General features: G+C 43.0%; 1 protein-coding gene across 1 annotated transcript in view; it reads left to right on the top strand.

The window, feature by feature from the left end:
• The first annotated feature begins 11494 nt into the window (after window positions 1-11494).
• Window positions 11495-18123, top strand: part of COL25A1 (collagen type XXV alpha 1 chain) — a 291662-nt gene continuing 285033 nt past the window's right edge. Inside the window, exons 1-2 of the mRNA XM_050974011.1 lie at window positions 11495-12107; window positions 12673-12742. Of these exons, the coding sequence (XP_050829968.1) occupies window positions 11715-12107; window positions 12673-12742 (463 nt within the window). The 5' untranslated portion in view covers window positions 11495-11714. The remainder of the gene's footprint in view (window positions 12108-12672; window positions 12743-18123) is intronic.

The following is an 18123-nucleotide window of genomic DNA, read 5'->3' as shown; positions in this document are numbered from 1 at the left end:
TGACATAAACACAGAGGGTGATTTTGATGGGTCCCAGCTCCTGACTGTAATAAATCAGTACATGTTAGCATCAAATCTGGAAGAAGAAACATTCAGGCAGACTCCTTTGAAGAGCTGATTGCACCAACATGCTGTGATTCAAAAAGGTATGAATGGCAGTAGCAGTAAGCCTGCCCACAGTCTATGTGCATTTCTTTGTCAATATATCTTTTAAAATGAGCTTCTAGTGGAAAAAAAAACCAACCAAGAACAAAAAACAAAACCCAAACAAACCAGCCTTCAGATGAAGGCACTAGGGCAACATGCAGCTTCCCTGAGAAGCAGAGCAGGAGTTTGATTATGGTTGAGTGTTGAGGAGCAACTAGACTTCAGCACAGCTGCAGTCTAACCCTAACCTTAACCAAGAGGCTGCAAAGGGCCTTGGACTCTCATATTGGTCCAAGAAACTTTACATCACAGTTGTAGCTTGTGAAGTTTTACTGCTGATTTATGGTATGGTTTCAGAACTCTTCACTCTTTTATAAGTGCATGGGACTTTTCCTATAAATACAGACTGAGAAGAAGGCTTTGGAGTGTTTTTACACATTGTAATCACATAGAGCATACTATCACTTGCAAAAAAACCAAAAAATATTCCTTCTTTCTATGTGTGTATATATATTTATGTATATCCCCCATTTTATTTTAAGCATATGGGCTGGTATTCCTGTGGGTAAACCACCTAAAAATTAGTTCCAGAACAGACACATTAATGGGGACTCAAATGACTAAAATGTAAAGTACAGCTGAGGAAACCTTGGCAGCAAAATATTCAAGCATAGCCAGAAAAGTAGATTCCTACCTTACAGCCAAATTTCATTACATTTTGATGACCAATACTACCAGTTTGCTTTGGTCTTAGAAACTTTAAAGAATTTCTTATGTTCTGGAGATTAGGGTATTGTTGCTTGCAGTTGTAACACATAGAAGTGGGATGCTGAGAGACTTCACTGGTTGAGTTGGGGTCAGCTGAGCTCGATGCCCAGCTGGGGCATTTCCCAGATGCTCCTGGGTGGCTGCAATGGGTCTGTCAGGAGCAGCACAGCCTGCCAGCACTGCTCCCATGGACACTGCTGCTACCATGCTGCTTCCAGCTCTCCCCACGTGGCACAGGGCTGACAGGTGCTCGCTCACAGCCATTAAAGATTCCAGGAGGCATTTTATAGATGAGTGAGCTGTGGATGCCTGTTTGCTGGTTTCCTGCGGGAAGCGGCTCTGATGCCGGATTTTATATTCATCACAAAGTTCATTGGAAAAGGTATCTTCACTTCCTTTCTGATCTTTTTGCAAAGCATCTGCTATGTTTCACGCAGGCTACAGCTGATTTCTTTGGAAGGGAGTGATTCCTACATAGGATTTACACATGACAGCAGCAGGCAGAGAGAGCATTGAGGGGCAGGCTTAATCCTCAGCTGTGCTCCAGCTGATATCAAAGAGTTTTTATATTTAATAAGTCTCAAGCACTTAAAATCACAGAGGACAGACAAGTACAGAAAAATACAGCAGAACCAAAGTATCCTCAAGGGCAAGATGAAATGGAAAATTAAGAGCCTAAGTTTTCCTAAATGAGTAGAAGTCCACATTCAATAAAAATGAAGAATTATACACAAATCATCCTGCTGTTTCAGAAGGACAGTTTATCTAAATATGATGTCAGGCAATAACCACTGGAGCGCTGATGTTGAGTAGGTATGTGTCAGAAAGCAGACTTACAAGTAAATACCCTGGGAGAGAACTCCTCTCCAAACCTTTTTTCCCTCTCTTTGATTCAGGAGACTGAACCCCAAAAATAATAGATCTTTCTCCAGAGAGCCTTTCTGTGCTCTGCTACTCTGCTCACCCACCTGGCCTTCCACATCAAGCAGAAAATAGTTCAGTTGCAGTGATCAAAACATTCCCTTCCCTTCCTCACTGGGGGAATGTTACTCCCAAAGCCCACTGGGGTTGTTTCTGTCCCTCAGCACAAGGACGGTTTTAATTTTGGACTTATGCTGTTATTAACCAGAAACATCAGAAAGACATGTTTTTAGAGGTTTTAACCAACCCAGAACAAAGCTCTCAGCTGGAAGACACTCTTTCTTAAGTCCATATAACACTTTCTTGCTACAAGACATTCACAGCCCTGTGCGCAGGGAAATCTCTCCACATGTGAGAGGCACCATCTTCATCTTAAGATCTCCTGAGCCCAGAAAAGATGTCTTCATCATGTCCTCCAGTTAGCTGGTAAAATGCAAGCTTTAAAGTTACTTTATCTGCTCAGTCTCTGTATATAAGAATATAGAGTCTTTTGTGTCACCATCATAGATCTTTTACGCCCCTCTGCTTTTTCATCCATAATGCTACCACCCCCACCATCAAAGCCTGTCCATTCTCTTCTCTTGGTCCTACTTCTGCTCCATCAAGAAACAGCCTTTAGGAGCATTAACAATAAAGGGCTGTAGTAAATTTTATTTCTTCATATTTTCCTCATTGTTGCTTTCTGCAATGCTAATGTAGGGTTAACTCTCTCCTCCAGCTTTCTTCTTTATCAGCCCTCACCAATACTCACGTTTGCTGTTGATCTCATATGAGCAGTTTACAGTATATTCCTGCTCACTTATGAAGACAGGGTCTCAGAACTCCCTGAGAGACGAGGACAGAGAGAGCATTTAACTCACATGTAACTTTCAGTTGACTGCTTTTGACAGTGCAATCAATCTTGGAAAGTTAGAGGAGCAGGAAAGTTGGTGTTGACATCTAAACAGACATCTATAATGCAGCAGTGCAACTTTGTGTAAAGCGTACATGTGGAGGGCTCTGGGTGAGAAAGAAGCATAACAGGGCTGTGGAAAATGGAAGTCCTGCAGAAGAGCTCCAGGACTGAGGAGCATGAGTTATACCTAGGATTGTAAATTGAGACATTTCCTAGCATTCCCTCTCTCCCTTATGTCAGTGCTGACTAGGTTAGACCTCCAACTATCATCAAAGACTTAAATTTTCTTATAGGCACAGAAAATAGGGAAGACAAAGCAGTTTTACTTTACCTTTGGCATAAAAATAACACAAGTAGTGCAAAGAATAGGACAGCTACAAGAAGTCTATGACAGCAATTTGAGGAATCTATGCCCCTGAACGATTCAGTAAAGGCTCTGGCAGCTGGCGGCCTGATGGAGCTGAGATGATGCAGACACAAGGCTGGGACCTGTAATCCCAAGCAGCCGGCTATTTTATTGTGCTTATTCTTGTGAAATCTACTGGAGATCTATGGATTCTTTAGCTGATAATATCTCCTGACTGGCCTCCTTTATCTCTCTATGCACAGCAAGGAAAAAATGTCCTAAATGTTTGTGATAAGGTTTCAGACACTTTTCTGACCACCAGCTTAATTGTTTAGCTCTGCAGCTCTCAGAGGCTGTGCTCAAATATCCCAGATCTGTAATTTTCATAATAACTTAAATTTTGTCTAGATATGGCAGCTATCTTACCCCAACCTCCTTCTCTGAAAATTTTTACAAGGAAGAGATCACAGTGCTGTTCATAGATGGAAAGACATGAGAAAGAGACCTCTAACACAGATTTTTGGAATCAGCCTCAATGGTTGACCATCCCATTCCCTACAGAACACCCTATAAAGTCTTTTACAATTTTGTAATCTTCAAGGAATTGAGATTTTTTTCTCCCCTCCTTTCTCTCTGTAGAGAGAAAGAGAAGCATAGCGAGTCACCAAGCCAGGAGCTCTGGAAAGCCTGATGACCATCTCCTTGTGCTCCCACTCTGCAGAGTGGCAGAGTGAAGCTCATTGCAAAGAGAGGGAAAGTAGGTGATCTGGCAGCTGGCAGTTTGGTGGTCATAAAAGGTGTGAGAAAACCAGGATGTCCCCTCAAAACCCTTGAAATAGAAGTGAAATCCAAAATACACACTTATTTTACACCTCGTAGTAGTAACCCTGCTGTGTAGGTTTTGTCATGCATTTGCAGGCATCTTAAGATTTACTTCCTTCTGATCCAGAGAAGATAAGCAGTTATTTTGCAGATGTTAATATGCCTTTAAGACAAGGATTTTATATTTGTTTGTTTGCTTGTTGGTTTTGTGTTTGGTTTCTTCCCCCCCATGATGCAGTTGGGCATTTTTTTCTTACCAGGAAGGGAGGTACTATATACAACTGATCTCAGCATGATTGGGAAAGAAAGGTTTTTTGTTTGGCCATTTTGTATGAGTAAGCAACAATTTCTCAGCAAACTTTATGTCCTTCAGAAGTGCATTAAAATCTTCAACTGATAATGGCAGAACATTTTGAAAATGTACTTGAATAACTGTGGAGGGGAACACCACTAATAGAACTTGTCAAATTAGGGATTAGCTCTGAAAAAAAACCCACCAAAATTGTGATTTATGTTGATCCAAGTTTGATCTGTTTTAATTTTTTGTATTTTATCCAGATCTATCTTCTGACTGAATTCTGTTTGTCCTCAGAAGAGTAGGATAAATTTGCCTGTCATCCTTTATTTAAAAAGTTATATCAACAATTCAATTTCATTGAATTCTGTAACACAGGAAACCAAATCTGAAATTAAAATTAGTTTTCAGACTTCCCTTTCATCATACAACAGTTTTGGGAGTTATGACAGAGAATTTGTGCTTAGAGCACTGACTTTTTTCACAATTTGCTGAATGATACAGTGCTTTTTTCCTGTGACGAGACTGTCTGGGAGGTAGTAGTGAGCATGTAGACGTCTGTTCCCAGATCTTACTGAAATAATGAGAGATTCAACAATCAATTAGAAAAGACAAATCTTCCGAGCCCACCACTGCCTTTTTCAGGCCTAGCAACATAAAACAGAAACCTCCAGAAGTGTCATGGACATCCTGGTAGGGATTTTCATTTGATAGCATCACTGTAATTTAGTTAAAGAGAGAGAAGGACATGGCCCTGAGCAGAATTGTGGATGACAATATAAACTGATGCACCGATTGTCAGACATGCAGCTCTTAGAGGAAGAAATTTTATTCCAGGTAAATTATTCAGAATATACTAACTCCAAATTGTTGGGGGAGGGGAGGGGGAAATCACCAGACTTTATCTGTCTTTAAGTCACTTGGAGGACACCATCCACTGAACCAAGGAAGATTTCCTGCTGCAACATCCTCCTTCACCCTCTTAAAATCCATTTAGAGATTTTAATTCTGCTTGCTTCCTGACACCTTCCTTTTGATTTGGCAATCAGACCTTCTTCCTTCTGTCTTCTGCCTTTTCTTATTCCTACTTGCTTTTCCACAATAATCTTGTCCATCTTTGACCCAAGTCTGTAGATTGTAGAAGCTTCCCCCTGTTTCAAGTATGTAAATCATTGACAGTACTTATAGAAATGTTAGTTTATCTGCATTATAATGGTTCTATATTTGCCAGTATCATGCAGGAACTTTATATTTTTTCTAGCGGTGTTGGAGCATAAAAATGTACTCAAGAGTTACTGCTGCCTATTTCAGAGGTTGTTTCCACTGAGATCTGTCAGCAGTTTACTCTTTATTGTAATAATTTCTTGGAGAAAAAACACTCAACAAGCTCTTCTAAAATGTAACTGCTTCTGCATACAAGAAATTTGGAATTAACAAGGTGAAGAGAATTTCTCTGCTGTTTAATTAGCTTTTTGTGTTGCATTCATCTTGTCCCTCGTATTGGCGTTTTTACACCCTCCAAATATTCCAGCACATGTGAAAGTTTACTTCCATGACTAATCCTATTGATTTGGATCAGACTACAGATGTGAGTGAAGTTGTGTGTTAATATAGGACTTTGCAGGCTCAGAAACTCTTAGTCCAAACTTTGTCCTCCCAGCCTTTCACCACAACCCAGGAATTCCAGTGGTGTTCGTTCGTACACAAATAAACAGATCAGGGAACCAAGGGATATTAATTGGCCTGGAGCCAGGGCAAGGATATCTTTTTTTTTTTTTGTCTGTTTGTCTGTCTGAGGTTCTCAGGTCTGTTCTCCTTGTCCCAGTTTCTGATGATGGCTCTCCATTCAGTAAAATTCTTGCCAGAGCTTCCCAAGAATCAGCTGCATTTTAAAGCAAGTATTTGAATCTATGAAAAATGTAAGACAGTTGATTTATCTGTTATGAAGTGTTTTGTAACACATTCACGTGAATTTTAGTAAAGAATGACACACAGGGTTTGAATTTTGTCTTGAATCGGTTTGTAGGTCTAGGAGAGCTGGTTTCATCATGTTGAAAAAGGAAATGCTGTGAAATATATTAAAATCCAGATGTAAGGTTTTGGTGTTTTTTTTTTTTTTTTGTTTTTTTTTTTTTTTTTTTTTTTTTTTTTTATTTTTTTTATTTTTAAGATCAGGTTTGCCAAAATACCAGTAAGGTTATGAAACTAATAAACTAAATCCTATGCTCATGTGACCCAATTGCCTCTAGTCAGAAGATAAGTCTGACTTAAAAATCCAAATATATGAAGTGTTTGTACAGTAGATGTGAAATGAGAATATCTAAGTATTAAATCATGAGCAAGTGTTATCCATCTGCTAAGTATATTAATGTACTGCATCATGTGTACGTAATGTGCTTATATTAAATTTAAAGTGACAGAAGGAAATCAATTTGGATATTTGAAAGTGAAAGGCTTTTCCAACTTTCTTCCTAAAACAGTGAAGTAAGTTGTTTTTCTGGTGATTCTGAGCTATCTTGGCAGATATTATGAGCAGGTCGATGAGAAATACCATACTACCTAACCTGCCAGAGAGCTGAGAAGTGAGAGAAGTGCTGGATTCTGCTTCCACCTTGCATTTTCCCTATATAAGTATAAAAAAGTTGAATTAAATCTCATTTAGGGTGCAAGATGCACTCCAATTTGAAGGCAGGAAGAGAGCAGGAGAGAGATGAATGGAGGAAGAAGCAGAATGCAGATACAATTTGGCTTCACATAGAATGAATAATATATAAGCTCCATTTGAAAACGGGAACCTCTGCAGAAGAAGGGTTTGCATAACCATTATTAACCATTTGAGCATTTATCTTTGTGTGTGTTGCCTCAGCTCTAACTCGAGGTCCTAGACTCCAGTCCCTAGTTGTATTTACTCCCTGCCTTCTGCCTTTCCTGATCATATGTGCAATATATATCACAAATTGAACATGATTTGTTGTTTCAGCAGATGAATGCTTGTTTTTCACACATCTGTTTTAGTCACAAGTTTATGTTGCATCTGGTAAAGAAATCCAGTAATGAACTGTAGATTGGTCAGCCAGAATACATCATGCTGTAGACATAAAAATATGGAAAGAACTCCAGACACTGGTCCTGTCTGGTGGAAAACTGTTATCTGCAAACACCATCCACATCTTCAAACACAGACCCATGAAATGCAAACAGTAGCATCTTGTGTCAATACCTTTGGCCTGGCCATATACAAGATCTGCTGAAACGTGGCCTTTAGAGATTTGAGTCTTCAAAGCCAGAGCACTTCCCTCTTGGTGGGAAGTGTGGCTGCCTTAGGTCTCTGTGCATGAGCACTTCATGCAGACCTTACTTAAAATACTCCTCCTTTTGCTGCTGTTTGAGGTGGAGGGCTGCAGATTTGCCATTTCTTATATACTTATATACTTATATACTCTACCTGTATGTGTTAGTGGCCAGCTCAAAATACCTGGTGTACAGGTATTATTTCAAGCTGCTGTATTCTGGCTATCCGATCCAAAATAGGCTTTTAAAGCATTTTAAGTGTTTTGTTACCTAAACTTGCCATCTCAGATGTTGCTGGTCGCATTTAAGATATACCATTTAAGATGGTATATCTTAAATGCGACCAGCAACATCTGAGATACAGTTCCTGACAGTAAGCAGTTAAATTACTGCTTACCCATATGAAGTGCTGTCTGGTTTACTCCTGGAATAGAAGTTTAACTTGCTAGACCAAGTTACTCCCTCTAATTCAAGACCTATAAATCTTCACCAATAAAAAAGGTTAAAAATATAGTGGCTTTTTTTAAGATAGAGAGGAAAAAAAAAAAAAAGACCCAGTTCTTTCATTGCATGGATAGCATTCTCAAAAGTGCTACAGAAATCTGGTTTTAATCTTAGTTATGATCCTAAGTAGATGCCTTCTTGACTCTGGCATCATCATGGCTGCAAAATAAGAAGCAGGCTCACTGGCACTGAGCACATGCATGTCCTGGATTCGCTCTGCCTCCCGCTTGTGGAAAGCTGGCAAAAGCAGCAAACGCTGTGCCTTAACACTTTTTCCTCTGGTTGATTGTGTTTAGATGGGACAAGCGTACTGCAAAGCTGCTGCTTGTCCACTTGATGGTATCAAGTAACTGAGCATGGGAGGGTATGGCTGCTTTACTGCTCTTAACTCGGGCAGACGTGATCGGAGATTTTTATAACAGGTAAAACATCTGTGTTGTGTTCTTCACCTACACAAACAACTCCTGTGCTCGATCTAATCAGACTGTGCATAATTTAACTTGCTGCTTGGATTCTGCAGTCCAGTGCAGTCTGTTCTGGACAAGCCTTGCCGTGAAGTGGATAAATAATGCCTCCATCAGGAAAATCACCATGGTTTTGCTGCAAGCAGAGGACAATGCTAATTTGCATTTTCAACAACTCTGTTATCTATTTCTATGTGAAAACACATTAGGGAAAAAGCTATGGGAAATAATTTGTTCTCTGCCATTATCATGTAATTTCTAAGCATTTCGACAAACTTTTAGCTGACATCTTTCTCCTTTCTCCTTAGCTGACATCTCTTTCTCCTATTGCTCTTCTTCATCATGTTTCCCTTTGTCTGAGGATATGTTTGAGCAGACCCATGTACACATGAGCATGAGCCTCATCTCTTTTGAGAGCTGATACCAGACAGGGCTAATATTTCTCCCAGTAGTACAGAAGTATAGCTACCCAGTGTGAGAAAGAGAATGGAAACAATTTCTTGGGTATTTTAGAGTTCTGCTTCCCCGGCTTGGACTTTGATTCTAGTTTGGCCGATTTTTCTTTTTGTACTGGACAGAAAAATGAAAGGTTTCCCATCATACCTCTTCAGAATAAAAATCATCTAGCATGGTATTGCTATTCAATAGGAAAATGGCTTTGCCCTGTAACCCGTAGAAACATGGTAATCTGGCTCATTTGGCAACCTTTATGATGGCTAGTACGTGCAAATCTAATAGGATTTTCTGTGTCAGGCTATTACATTTCTGATGTAGAATATGCCTTGTCCAAAAAGAACGCATGGCATGATGCTGGGACAGAAAGATGCTTGGGCAGAAAGATTTCATCATTTGGCCAAGCAAAACATCGAGCCACGTCACACTGACCTATGGGTACGTGCTTGTCTGTGGCCCACGTGGGGCACTGAAGCAGCCAGAGGATGTGTGTACCTGCCGTGAAATAAGAAGAGCTGATCCCAGGAGGAGATGTCACCCTGGCTCCGATGAGCAGCACCCAGTTGTGCACCACAAGTGAGGCAGTGCTGCTGTGAGGCAGCAGCGGGCGGCGGGCAGCCCTCCTGCTCCCCGCGGCGCCTCGCTGACCCCCCGCAGAAAATGGCAATCATATCCCGAGGGTTTGCAGGGTTACTTTTGCTGGATGTCACCACGAGCAGGGGTGAGTAATGGTGCTGGCTACTAACAACAGGGGGTAATGTGAAGCGCTGGGGCTGGCGCCAATGGCTCCCAGCGCCTCGTGTGCTGCCAGCCACTCTGAGGCAGCCTGGGCACTGCTCATACCATACTCGGGGAGCCCATGCTGAGCACCAAATAAGAGCATGTCGGTATTACTTATTTTCTGCTGTCAGTTTATTAATTCCAAATACTATTTCAGCTTCTTACTATTGCCGACAGATAGTCTGTGAGCAAGTCTTTGTTTTGAAAAGTGTAGTTGTTATTCCCAAGTCCTGACCATAAGGTATGTGCTGCTTGGTGGAATTTGTTTGTAAACTCTCCCTTGCAACCCTTAACTGCTTATTGTGAAGAAACCATCACCTAGGGCTATGTAATCATGGTTTCTTCTCTCTGACTAGAGTACACAAAACTTTTTGTTTAGAAAGAAGAGACAAATGATGAAGAATAAATGACTAGCTATGAACTTCTGGTACACTTCATTAAAAGTCTAAGTAATTAGACTGAAACCCACAGAGCTTTTTTGGATCCATGTCTTCATGGCAGTTGTGACTGCTTGAATTCTTGGGAAACAATAGGTAATAAAACTGCACAAATATGATTCCACAAAGAAATTTGATTCACAGTATAAACCAACACTCTTGGTCTTGTCTGAGAAGTGCCTTAGTTTGACAAATCTCTTTTTCATCATATATCTTGTATGCATTCACATAAGTAAACGCCAAACCAGGTGAGCTATGTGTTCTTTCAACATCTGGTCCTGCTTTGAGAAGTTTCTCTGGGTCAAAAAGTGTACCCAACACAAGAAATGTCACACAAAAGTGCCTTATAGGAGACGCACTGCAGTACTGCCCAGGTGAGAACCAAACTACAGCAGGTCAATGCAGCATTTGGGCAGTAAGAGGCAGAGAGGAAAGGACCAGAAACCACCAAGCTTCCCATCAGGCCACACCTGCAGTTCTCTGGATGTTGATGCTACTTTTCTAGTCAATCAAAGCAGGCACAAAGAAAACTTCACAGTCTGCATGGAATAGTGAACAAGCAATTTGATAAATAAACAAGCAGAAAGAAAACTGGCTAAAATTAAGCCTTCATACAATGGGAAGTTAGTGCAGGCTGCCTCTTTGGAAGTGAGCCCTCACCTCACCTGCCTGCCACGGTGAGTTATACACGTTTATCCTCCGCACTCTAAGAAAAGAACGGGACAACGGAGCACTCCCGTGCTTTATGCCCGCACCGTGGGCACGACAGCCCAGCCATAAACCACCGTAAATTTGCTCGGTGTTCCGGAGCTGCCCCGGCGCGGCCAGCCGCCCCTTGCCGCCCCCTCCCCGGCACCACCCGGCATGGCAGCCCCTCCCGAGGCCTCTGCGACCCTCGCCCTCCTAATTTGTGAGTCTGATGTGCTGCACGCCGTGCATGCATTATGCAAAGAGAGCCCCCCGCGGCCCGCAGGCCGCCCCTCCGCGCCTAGGTGAATAAATTATGCCGATGAGGGCGGGGATGCGGGGCGGCTCCGCGGCTGACAGCGGGGCAGCGCGGGCTGCCTGCCGCCTGCGGACTTCCCCGCCTGGCGCGGCGCGGCTGCTGGGCGCCGGCAGGCAGGTGGAGCGGGAGCAACAAGTCCTCCGGCGGCGGCGGCAGCGGGGAGGGGAGCGGGAGGCGGAGGGGGGCGCTTCCCGCCCCGCGCCTGAAAACCTCTCTGACAAGTGGCAAAGCGCTCGCAGAGCACGCTGCTCCCTCCGAAGGACGGCTGGAAGCCGCGGGGGCACGCCTCGCACCCAGCCCCGCTGCCGGCTTGTGGCTCGCCTCCCCCGCCTCCCGCCGCCGCCTCTGCCGCGGGGTGGGTCGTGACCCGCTGCCGGTGCTGTGCGGTGCGGTGCGGGCTGCGGAGCGCGCCGCCGCTTCGCCTTCAAAGTGTGTCAGCCGGCTGCGGGCTTTGCTGCTACTTGCCGCGGGTTTTAAATTTTTTTTTTCTTCTTTTAACTAATTGTTTTGCCGTTTTGTTATTTATTTTTCTCCTACTTCGTTGCTGTTATTTTTGTTATCGTTGTTTGTAAAGTAATTGCCTCCATGGGGGGCGGAGGAAAGGAAATCAAAGCTGCCGCAGCTGAAGGGTGTGCGAGCACGCTGGGGAAGAGCCGAGGAGCCGCAGGACAGGATGGCAACGGGAAGCCCGGCGGCAGCGGGAAGCCCGGCCTCGGGAAGCCCGGCTGCGGCGGGGACCGCTGCCCGCGGCGGGCTGGGCCGGTCGGCTCCGCGCTGGCCGCGCTCCTCTCAGCGCTGGCCGCGGCCTCCTGCGTCTACCTGGGGGTGCGGACCAGCGACCTCCAGGCCAGGGTCGCGGCCATCGAAGGCGCCCGAGGGGGCTTCTCTGCCGCCGCCCCGCTCCCGCCGCTGCCCGGCTTTTCCTTGGAGCAGCTGAACGCGATGATGCAGGAGAAAGTGGAGCAACTTCTCGCCCAGGTGTGCGGGACGGGGGTGGTCGCTGCCGTGCGGTGTGCGTGTGGGGGCACGGGGGATGCTCGGGGCGGGGGGCGGCCGAGGCTATGAGGAGGGTGCCCGGGGGCGCTGCTCGGCTGAGGTGGAGGGGGAAGCGGGAAAGTGAGCCCGGCACCCCACGGGGCGGCGGGGCCGGGGGAGGAGCGGGCCGGGGACGCCCCGGGCTGCAGGAGCGGCGGGATGGGGATCGGGGGGAGCCCTGTGTGCGCCGCCGCTGAGGCGCTTTTCTCATCTGTAACTTGCCGCCCTCCCTGCGCCTCTGCACCGCGCGTGTGGAGCAGGCGGAGAGAGCGGGGTCACTTGGGCGGCGGTGCGACAGACCCCAGGTGTCGGGCTTGGCGCTGTTGGTGTGGGGCTGTGAGGTCACTGAGACACCTTCGGCCGAGTCCAAGCCCAGGAGCCGCCGCTGGTTGCTCAGCCTCTGGCATAGCGGTAAATTCCAGTGTGCGGCCGCGGTCGGGAGCGCTGCCTGTGGCGGGCGAGCTCGCTCGCCAAGTGCCCGCCCTCATGTCGCTTCTCTCGCCCCCAGAAATCCTACGAGCACTTGGCAAAAATACGAGTAGCGAGAGAAGCGGCTCCAGAGTGCAACTGCCCACCAGGTAACAGACACAGCTTGGAAATCTCCTCTCGGAGGCTTGTAACTCTGGGCTGTTTGGTATCCCACGTTTTTGCAATACACCTAAATCAGGTCCAGGGCATGCCTTTCAATCAGCTGTTCCTTGGGTGCAAAAGATGTAAAGCCTAGAATGACTGGTTTTCACTGTGGCCCTAGACTGGAATTAATGCTAATGAAAACCACTCATTAGACTGGATGTTGCCAAACAAGAACACTTATGAAGACGTTAATGATCCACTCTAGCAGATGAAATATATTCTGTCTTAAATGGGGTAGTACTGAATCAAGGCACTGTGTACTCAGGCTGGGAAATGGAGCAAAAGCCCCTAGCAAAAATATTGAGTGATTTATAACATGGATTGAAATAGGTAGAGGGTCTGTTGCAAGTTAGCAGCAATGTATGCATGAGACTTTTAATCTTGTTTTTCTGTAGTGTTGGTGGAAAGGAGTTTCCTTAGGAAGGAATTGCAGGTTTTTCTTACTGAAGGTTCAAAACTGTGTGTGTCTGTGCAACCAGGGATGTCGCTTGACTTTGGAAATGGTCCCTTCTAATATTTCATAGTTGTTTGTACATTTGTGCTGCAGTGTTTCTGTGGTCTTTGTGCTCCTTTGTGATAGTCTGATAGCTGTCAATGTTGTTTTAGCTATATAAACTTCTTCTAACCTATATCCAATCCTATATTCATCTAGTACCTTAGAAGTTAGGAAAATAATGCCAGTGTTTCACAGGGGCATGTAAGAGTTCCATCATCCTCTCTGATGAAGCACACTAGATGCAGAGGATGCTTTGCATGTCCTCTTCCTCTGTATGAAAAACCATCTCCTTTACAGGTGGAATATTGACTGTCAACAGGACTTAAGCTGATAATGCTTGCCAGCAGGATGTGTGATAGTACTTGTATGTAAGGCAGGAACTTTCCTGGTTTAGGATTCAATTCCTGCCAAATTCATCAGTCTGAAGGGGCTGCCGAATCTCAGTGTTAAAGCTGCCTACAGTGGCTGGTACTCTATTTTTGTGATGATACAGCTGAGAACAGTGTACTTGCTGGTGTTGGAGTTGCCACAGCTATCATAGGAAGGGCAGTATATATGACTTGTACAGTTTTAAAAGAGTGCATAGAATTACTCAACTCCCTGTTAGTTTTGGTAAGGAGCACTGGTTTCCTGCTGTAGTGTATGTATATATTTTTTTTCCTTTAAGGCTGACATAAGCAAACTGATCTTATTTTTTTCTGTTGCTTAACTGCAGTGAATTACAAGATGCAAGTTTGTGCTCAGAAAAGAGTGTTACTCATCATGTTGTTTGCAGTGATGCATTCTGTGAACCTGAAATTATGTTTAATTTGATGCTAAGCTCTTTCCCTCTTTCTTCTTCCTTGTTTAAATCCATCTGTTATCATATTTTCACTTACTGTTTTCCTGCTAAAGGTCAATATCTACTTTTTCGTGGTTGGTGTTGCATGCTGCTTTACTTCTTCACTGCCACTAGAGCTCCACATTATACCAATTTTTATCTGACCTTTTTTCTTAAGTGTGTGTTTTCAAATGGATAAAGAGCAACAGAATATTTCTCACATGCATTGTAAAAATCCTTGCTACATGAGAGTCAAAGCGATTTGGGGAGCATATTTGAGGGAACAAGTTCTATAAGACCAGGAAAACTTACATGAATCATTACCAAAAAAAAAGTTGCAGAGAGGAGGGATTAGAAATGTGATATGGAGCTTTTCACCTCTTGGTAGCTGTTTCAATTTGGAAGCAAGTTTTGTAGTGACTGAAAGATGTTGCCATGTGGTAGCCTCATTTTGCAGTTGATGCTCTCATGCTTGTTGCCAGTGGACAGGTGTCTACCTCAAAATGGAATAATCTTGGGAGCCTTGTCTGAGAGAGCAGGGGCTGAGTGGCACCACCACCTGAGGACAGTGCCTTCCTAACTGCAGGCATTAGGCAGAGCAGGAGGGGATAGAGCAAATAAATTGTTGCTTCTTCATTTGGTTCCCTCTGTTAGAACTACTTTTTGGCTGCACAGAATGGGCTTTTGTTTTAATTCTTAATGTTGCTATAAACAGTTATGTTCAAAAAGGTATTTGGTTTAATAGGAAAAGTATCACGGTACATCAGTACATCAATGGTTTTTCTGTTGCCTGATGTTTGCAGAGCCAAAGAGTACATTGCTTCTTTCTGATGTGGTTCCCTTTATCTTCTGTGTTCTGCTCTACTTCTTAGTTTCTTTCCTGTGTTTCTATAATGATAAAATACATGTCTCTTCGAGATTACTTTGGAAGGCCTTCATGGTACAGAGGTGATTTTTGAAATGTCTCTATGCTGTGAGAAAAGGTCACTACTGAATGGCCACCAGGACAGCTTCCCTCATCATTCTCTTCAAAGAGGAATAAAGATTATTTAAAAGTAGGTTACCTTGTTCTCTGCCAAAAGAAGAGGAGGAAGTTCAGACAGGAGGGTGAGAATGTGGCCTCTAGTTCAGGATTAAAGTTATGCAATTGGCATAGATGTGATTAGCTTGAGATTTTCATCCCCTTTTGCCTCTCTATGGTTGGAACCTTCACATTCAAAGGGAAGTGGGTTTGAATGGCTCAGATACCTATGGAAACCAGATTCACAAGCTCACAGCTTGCAGAACAGTCTACTTGTAGCTCCTTTTAATTCAGTGGTAGCCTTGAATTTTATCTAGAATGAAGAGGGATCACATTTCTCTTTAAAAACTTTATTTTCACTTGATGTGATTTTTCTTATTCTTTAGTTCTATTTTCTTATGAAAGAAACATGATGTAGGGTGATGTTAGAGTTTTGGTTTTAACTCTGTGCGACTAAAACCAGATACCAAAGATTTTGTAAATATTTTGAAAATTACAATAGCAGGCATTCTTTCTCTTCTTAAAGCAGAGTAATAAAGTTTGAAAAGTAAATTTGTGCTGACATTCCTCTTAAATTACCTCAGCTCTAATAAGAGTGCCAGTGTAAATCTTATGCTTTTAGCTGGTGCTGCAGTCACTGCTGGCCTTTTGTACATAGGATTGGGAGGCAAATTGAGTGGCTGAAATAATTTGAAGCATAATAAATTAATTTTCGTTTGCCAGGTGTATTTTTTATTTTAGGTTGATGTTTTTCTACTTTAAAAGATGAAGAGAAAATGTAGGTGTGTAGGTACTTATTTCATACTTCTAAATCTTCCTCTTAAGTGGCTGTGGGAGCATAATCAGCTCTTATGAGGAACAGTCCAGCACCATGCTGGGTACTTCTTACTAAGTGCCAAGAATTACACAGTTGTGGGAAGAGTAACACATACAGAAAGCACAAGGATGGTACTCATTCAATAGAATTTAAAGAATTTTTTTTTTGTAGTTTCTTTCAGATTGTCCTCATCCTAAAGTCATTCACATGTGAATGTACCCGTAGACTCCAACGAAAATGGACATATGTTTATATGTCTTAAAGATCTGATCCTTTATATATTGTAAGGGTCAAGTTCTGACACTTGCAGTTCTGTGCCATGATATCTCATTGTGTAAGTGGTCCTCAGAGCCTGCTCCTGGAGTCACACTATGTTGACAGGAGTAGGAATCAAATCTAGTAGTACAAGAAGTTCAGGTTTTCTCAGCAGGAAGGCTGGCAGCTGATTATGTAGGTCCCTTTTGACCAGGGACCAGTTTTAGGGAGCAGTTACTTTTTTTTTCCCATCTTCTATTTTTAGGAAGACCTTTATAGTGAATTCATTCCTTAAAGGCACACATTTCTTTAGTTCTGCGTTGACAAAGTATAAGTTACATAAGAGATGTCTTTAACTGTATAGCTATACAGCACACTCTGTATGAATGCTCACTATAACTTGCATATAAAGTTATGGGGTCTGTAGGTTTTGAGATTTGTTTTGGGGTTTTTTTTCCTTCCCCAGAACATTAGGTGAACTTCAGTGTTGGATACTTGTCAAAGTTTTTTTCTTCAGTGCCACAAGTAATATTTCTTTCTTTGTTCTTTCTCTTGTATATTTCCCATCAGGAAACATACATTTTTCTTCCTCTTGTGACTTCAGGGCCTTCATAGACTCTTTCCCTTTCTGTACCTTCAAACCCTTTCCACAGAAACTCTGGTCATTCTTTCTTAACCAGTTATTTTGTGCTGTTTTTGTAATCATGCCATCTTGATTTTCTGTTCCAGTCCTAGAGAGCTTTATGGTTTGGCATTTGAAGTACCTCCAATTTCACTATGCAATTTGCTGCCATCAGGTTTGTTTCAGTGTATGGGTATAAGCCTGTTCATTCAGGATAAAATTCCATAAGCCAAGGGTGGGGTTTTTTTGAGGGACTGTAGAATACCAATTGGTCTTTTTCTTGATTACGGTAGTTCCAGTGCAAAAACTGTCTTCTACAGCTACAGTTCTGTGGTGGGATGATGAATCTGCTATATGTATTTTGATAGCAGCATGGATAGCAAAAATCAGTGTATTTTCTTAGAGTCCCAGTGATATTTTTGTTGTCTTAAGCATCTAATGTTTGTTTTGACATGCAATGCAAGTACAATTTAGGTGCTCTTTCTTATTTCCACAAGGACTGCTCCCCGGAGCATTTCAATTAGTGAGGCTGAAAGAATGGAGGAGAAAGCAATTTTCAGGATTAAAAGAATCACGAAATAGGTATCAGCAGGGTATTACTCTTTTAATTTTTTTTTTTTTAATTACGCTTACAGTGAAGCAGTCCTGGAAAGAAAGACTGAAGAGGTAAAGAAAGAAAAGAGGAGCTGACTTAGGTGTTTACCTGTAGCGAGACCTAAGAGAAAATGTAGATATATATAAAAAGTATCCAAAGTGATTTTTTTCCTGTTACTGAAAATTTCAGAGTGTGCAATCTTAACCTAGCTCCCAGCACTACTTACTTCTGCCATCTCTGTATCATCTATTTGCTGAATGCAGTGCTCAGCTCTAATTTTGTAATTTTTCTGACAGGTCTCCGAGTCCCCCTTTCATACCTTCAGTGGTTTGATATTTTTCATTTCAGTTTCTAGATCAAGATGCTTATTGATGTGCAGCAGCATGCGACCTTCTGGGTAGTCTGTCTTCTTTGGATGACTGCTTAAAGATACTGTTTCCTCCCCACAAAATAGCTAAATATATATTTTATTGGCTAAGGGGTGACCTTTTAATTCCCTTCCCTCTGGGCAAGGAAGTAGGGTGTGCAGCATGATGAATGAAACACAGTGTGGCTCAGAAGAGAACTGATTGACAGTGGACTGCACCAGTTTCTCTCCTTTGTAATATTATTGATCTCAGCAGTGCTGTAGCAAAGGTTGGTTTGACTGCAAAAGTGTTATTAACAAAAGGTTTTTCTATTACTTGCATTGACTAAATTC

Source organism: Serinus canaria, chromosome 4, assembly GCF_022539315.1.
Source record: "Serinus canaria isolate serCan28SL12 chromosome 4, serCan2020, whole genome shotgun sequence".
Taxonomy (NCBI): domain Eukaryota; kingdom Metazoa; phylum Chordata; class Aves; order Passeriformes; family Fringillidae; genus Serinus; species Serinus canaria.
This window is presented reverse-complemented; position numbering and strand designations above follow the sequence as displayed.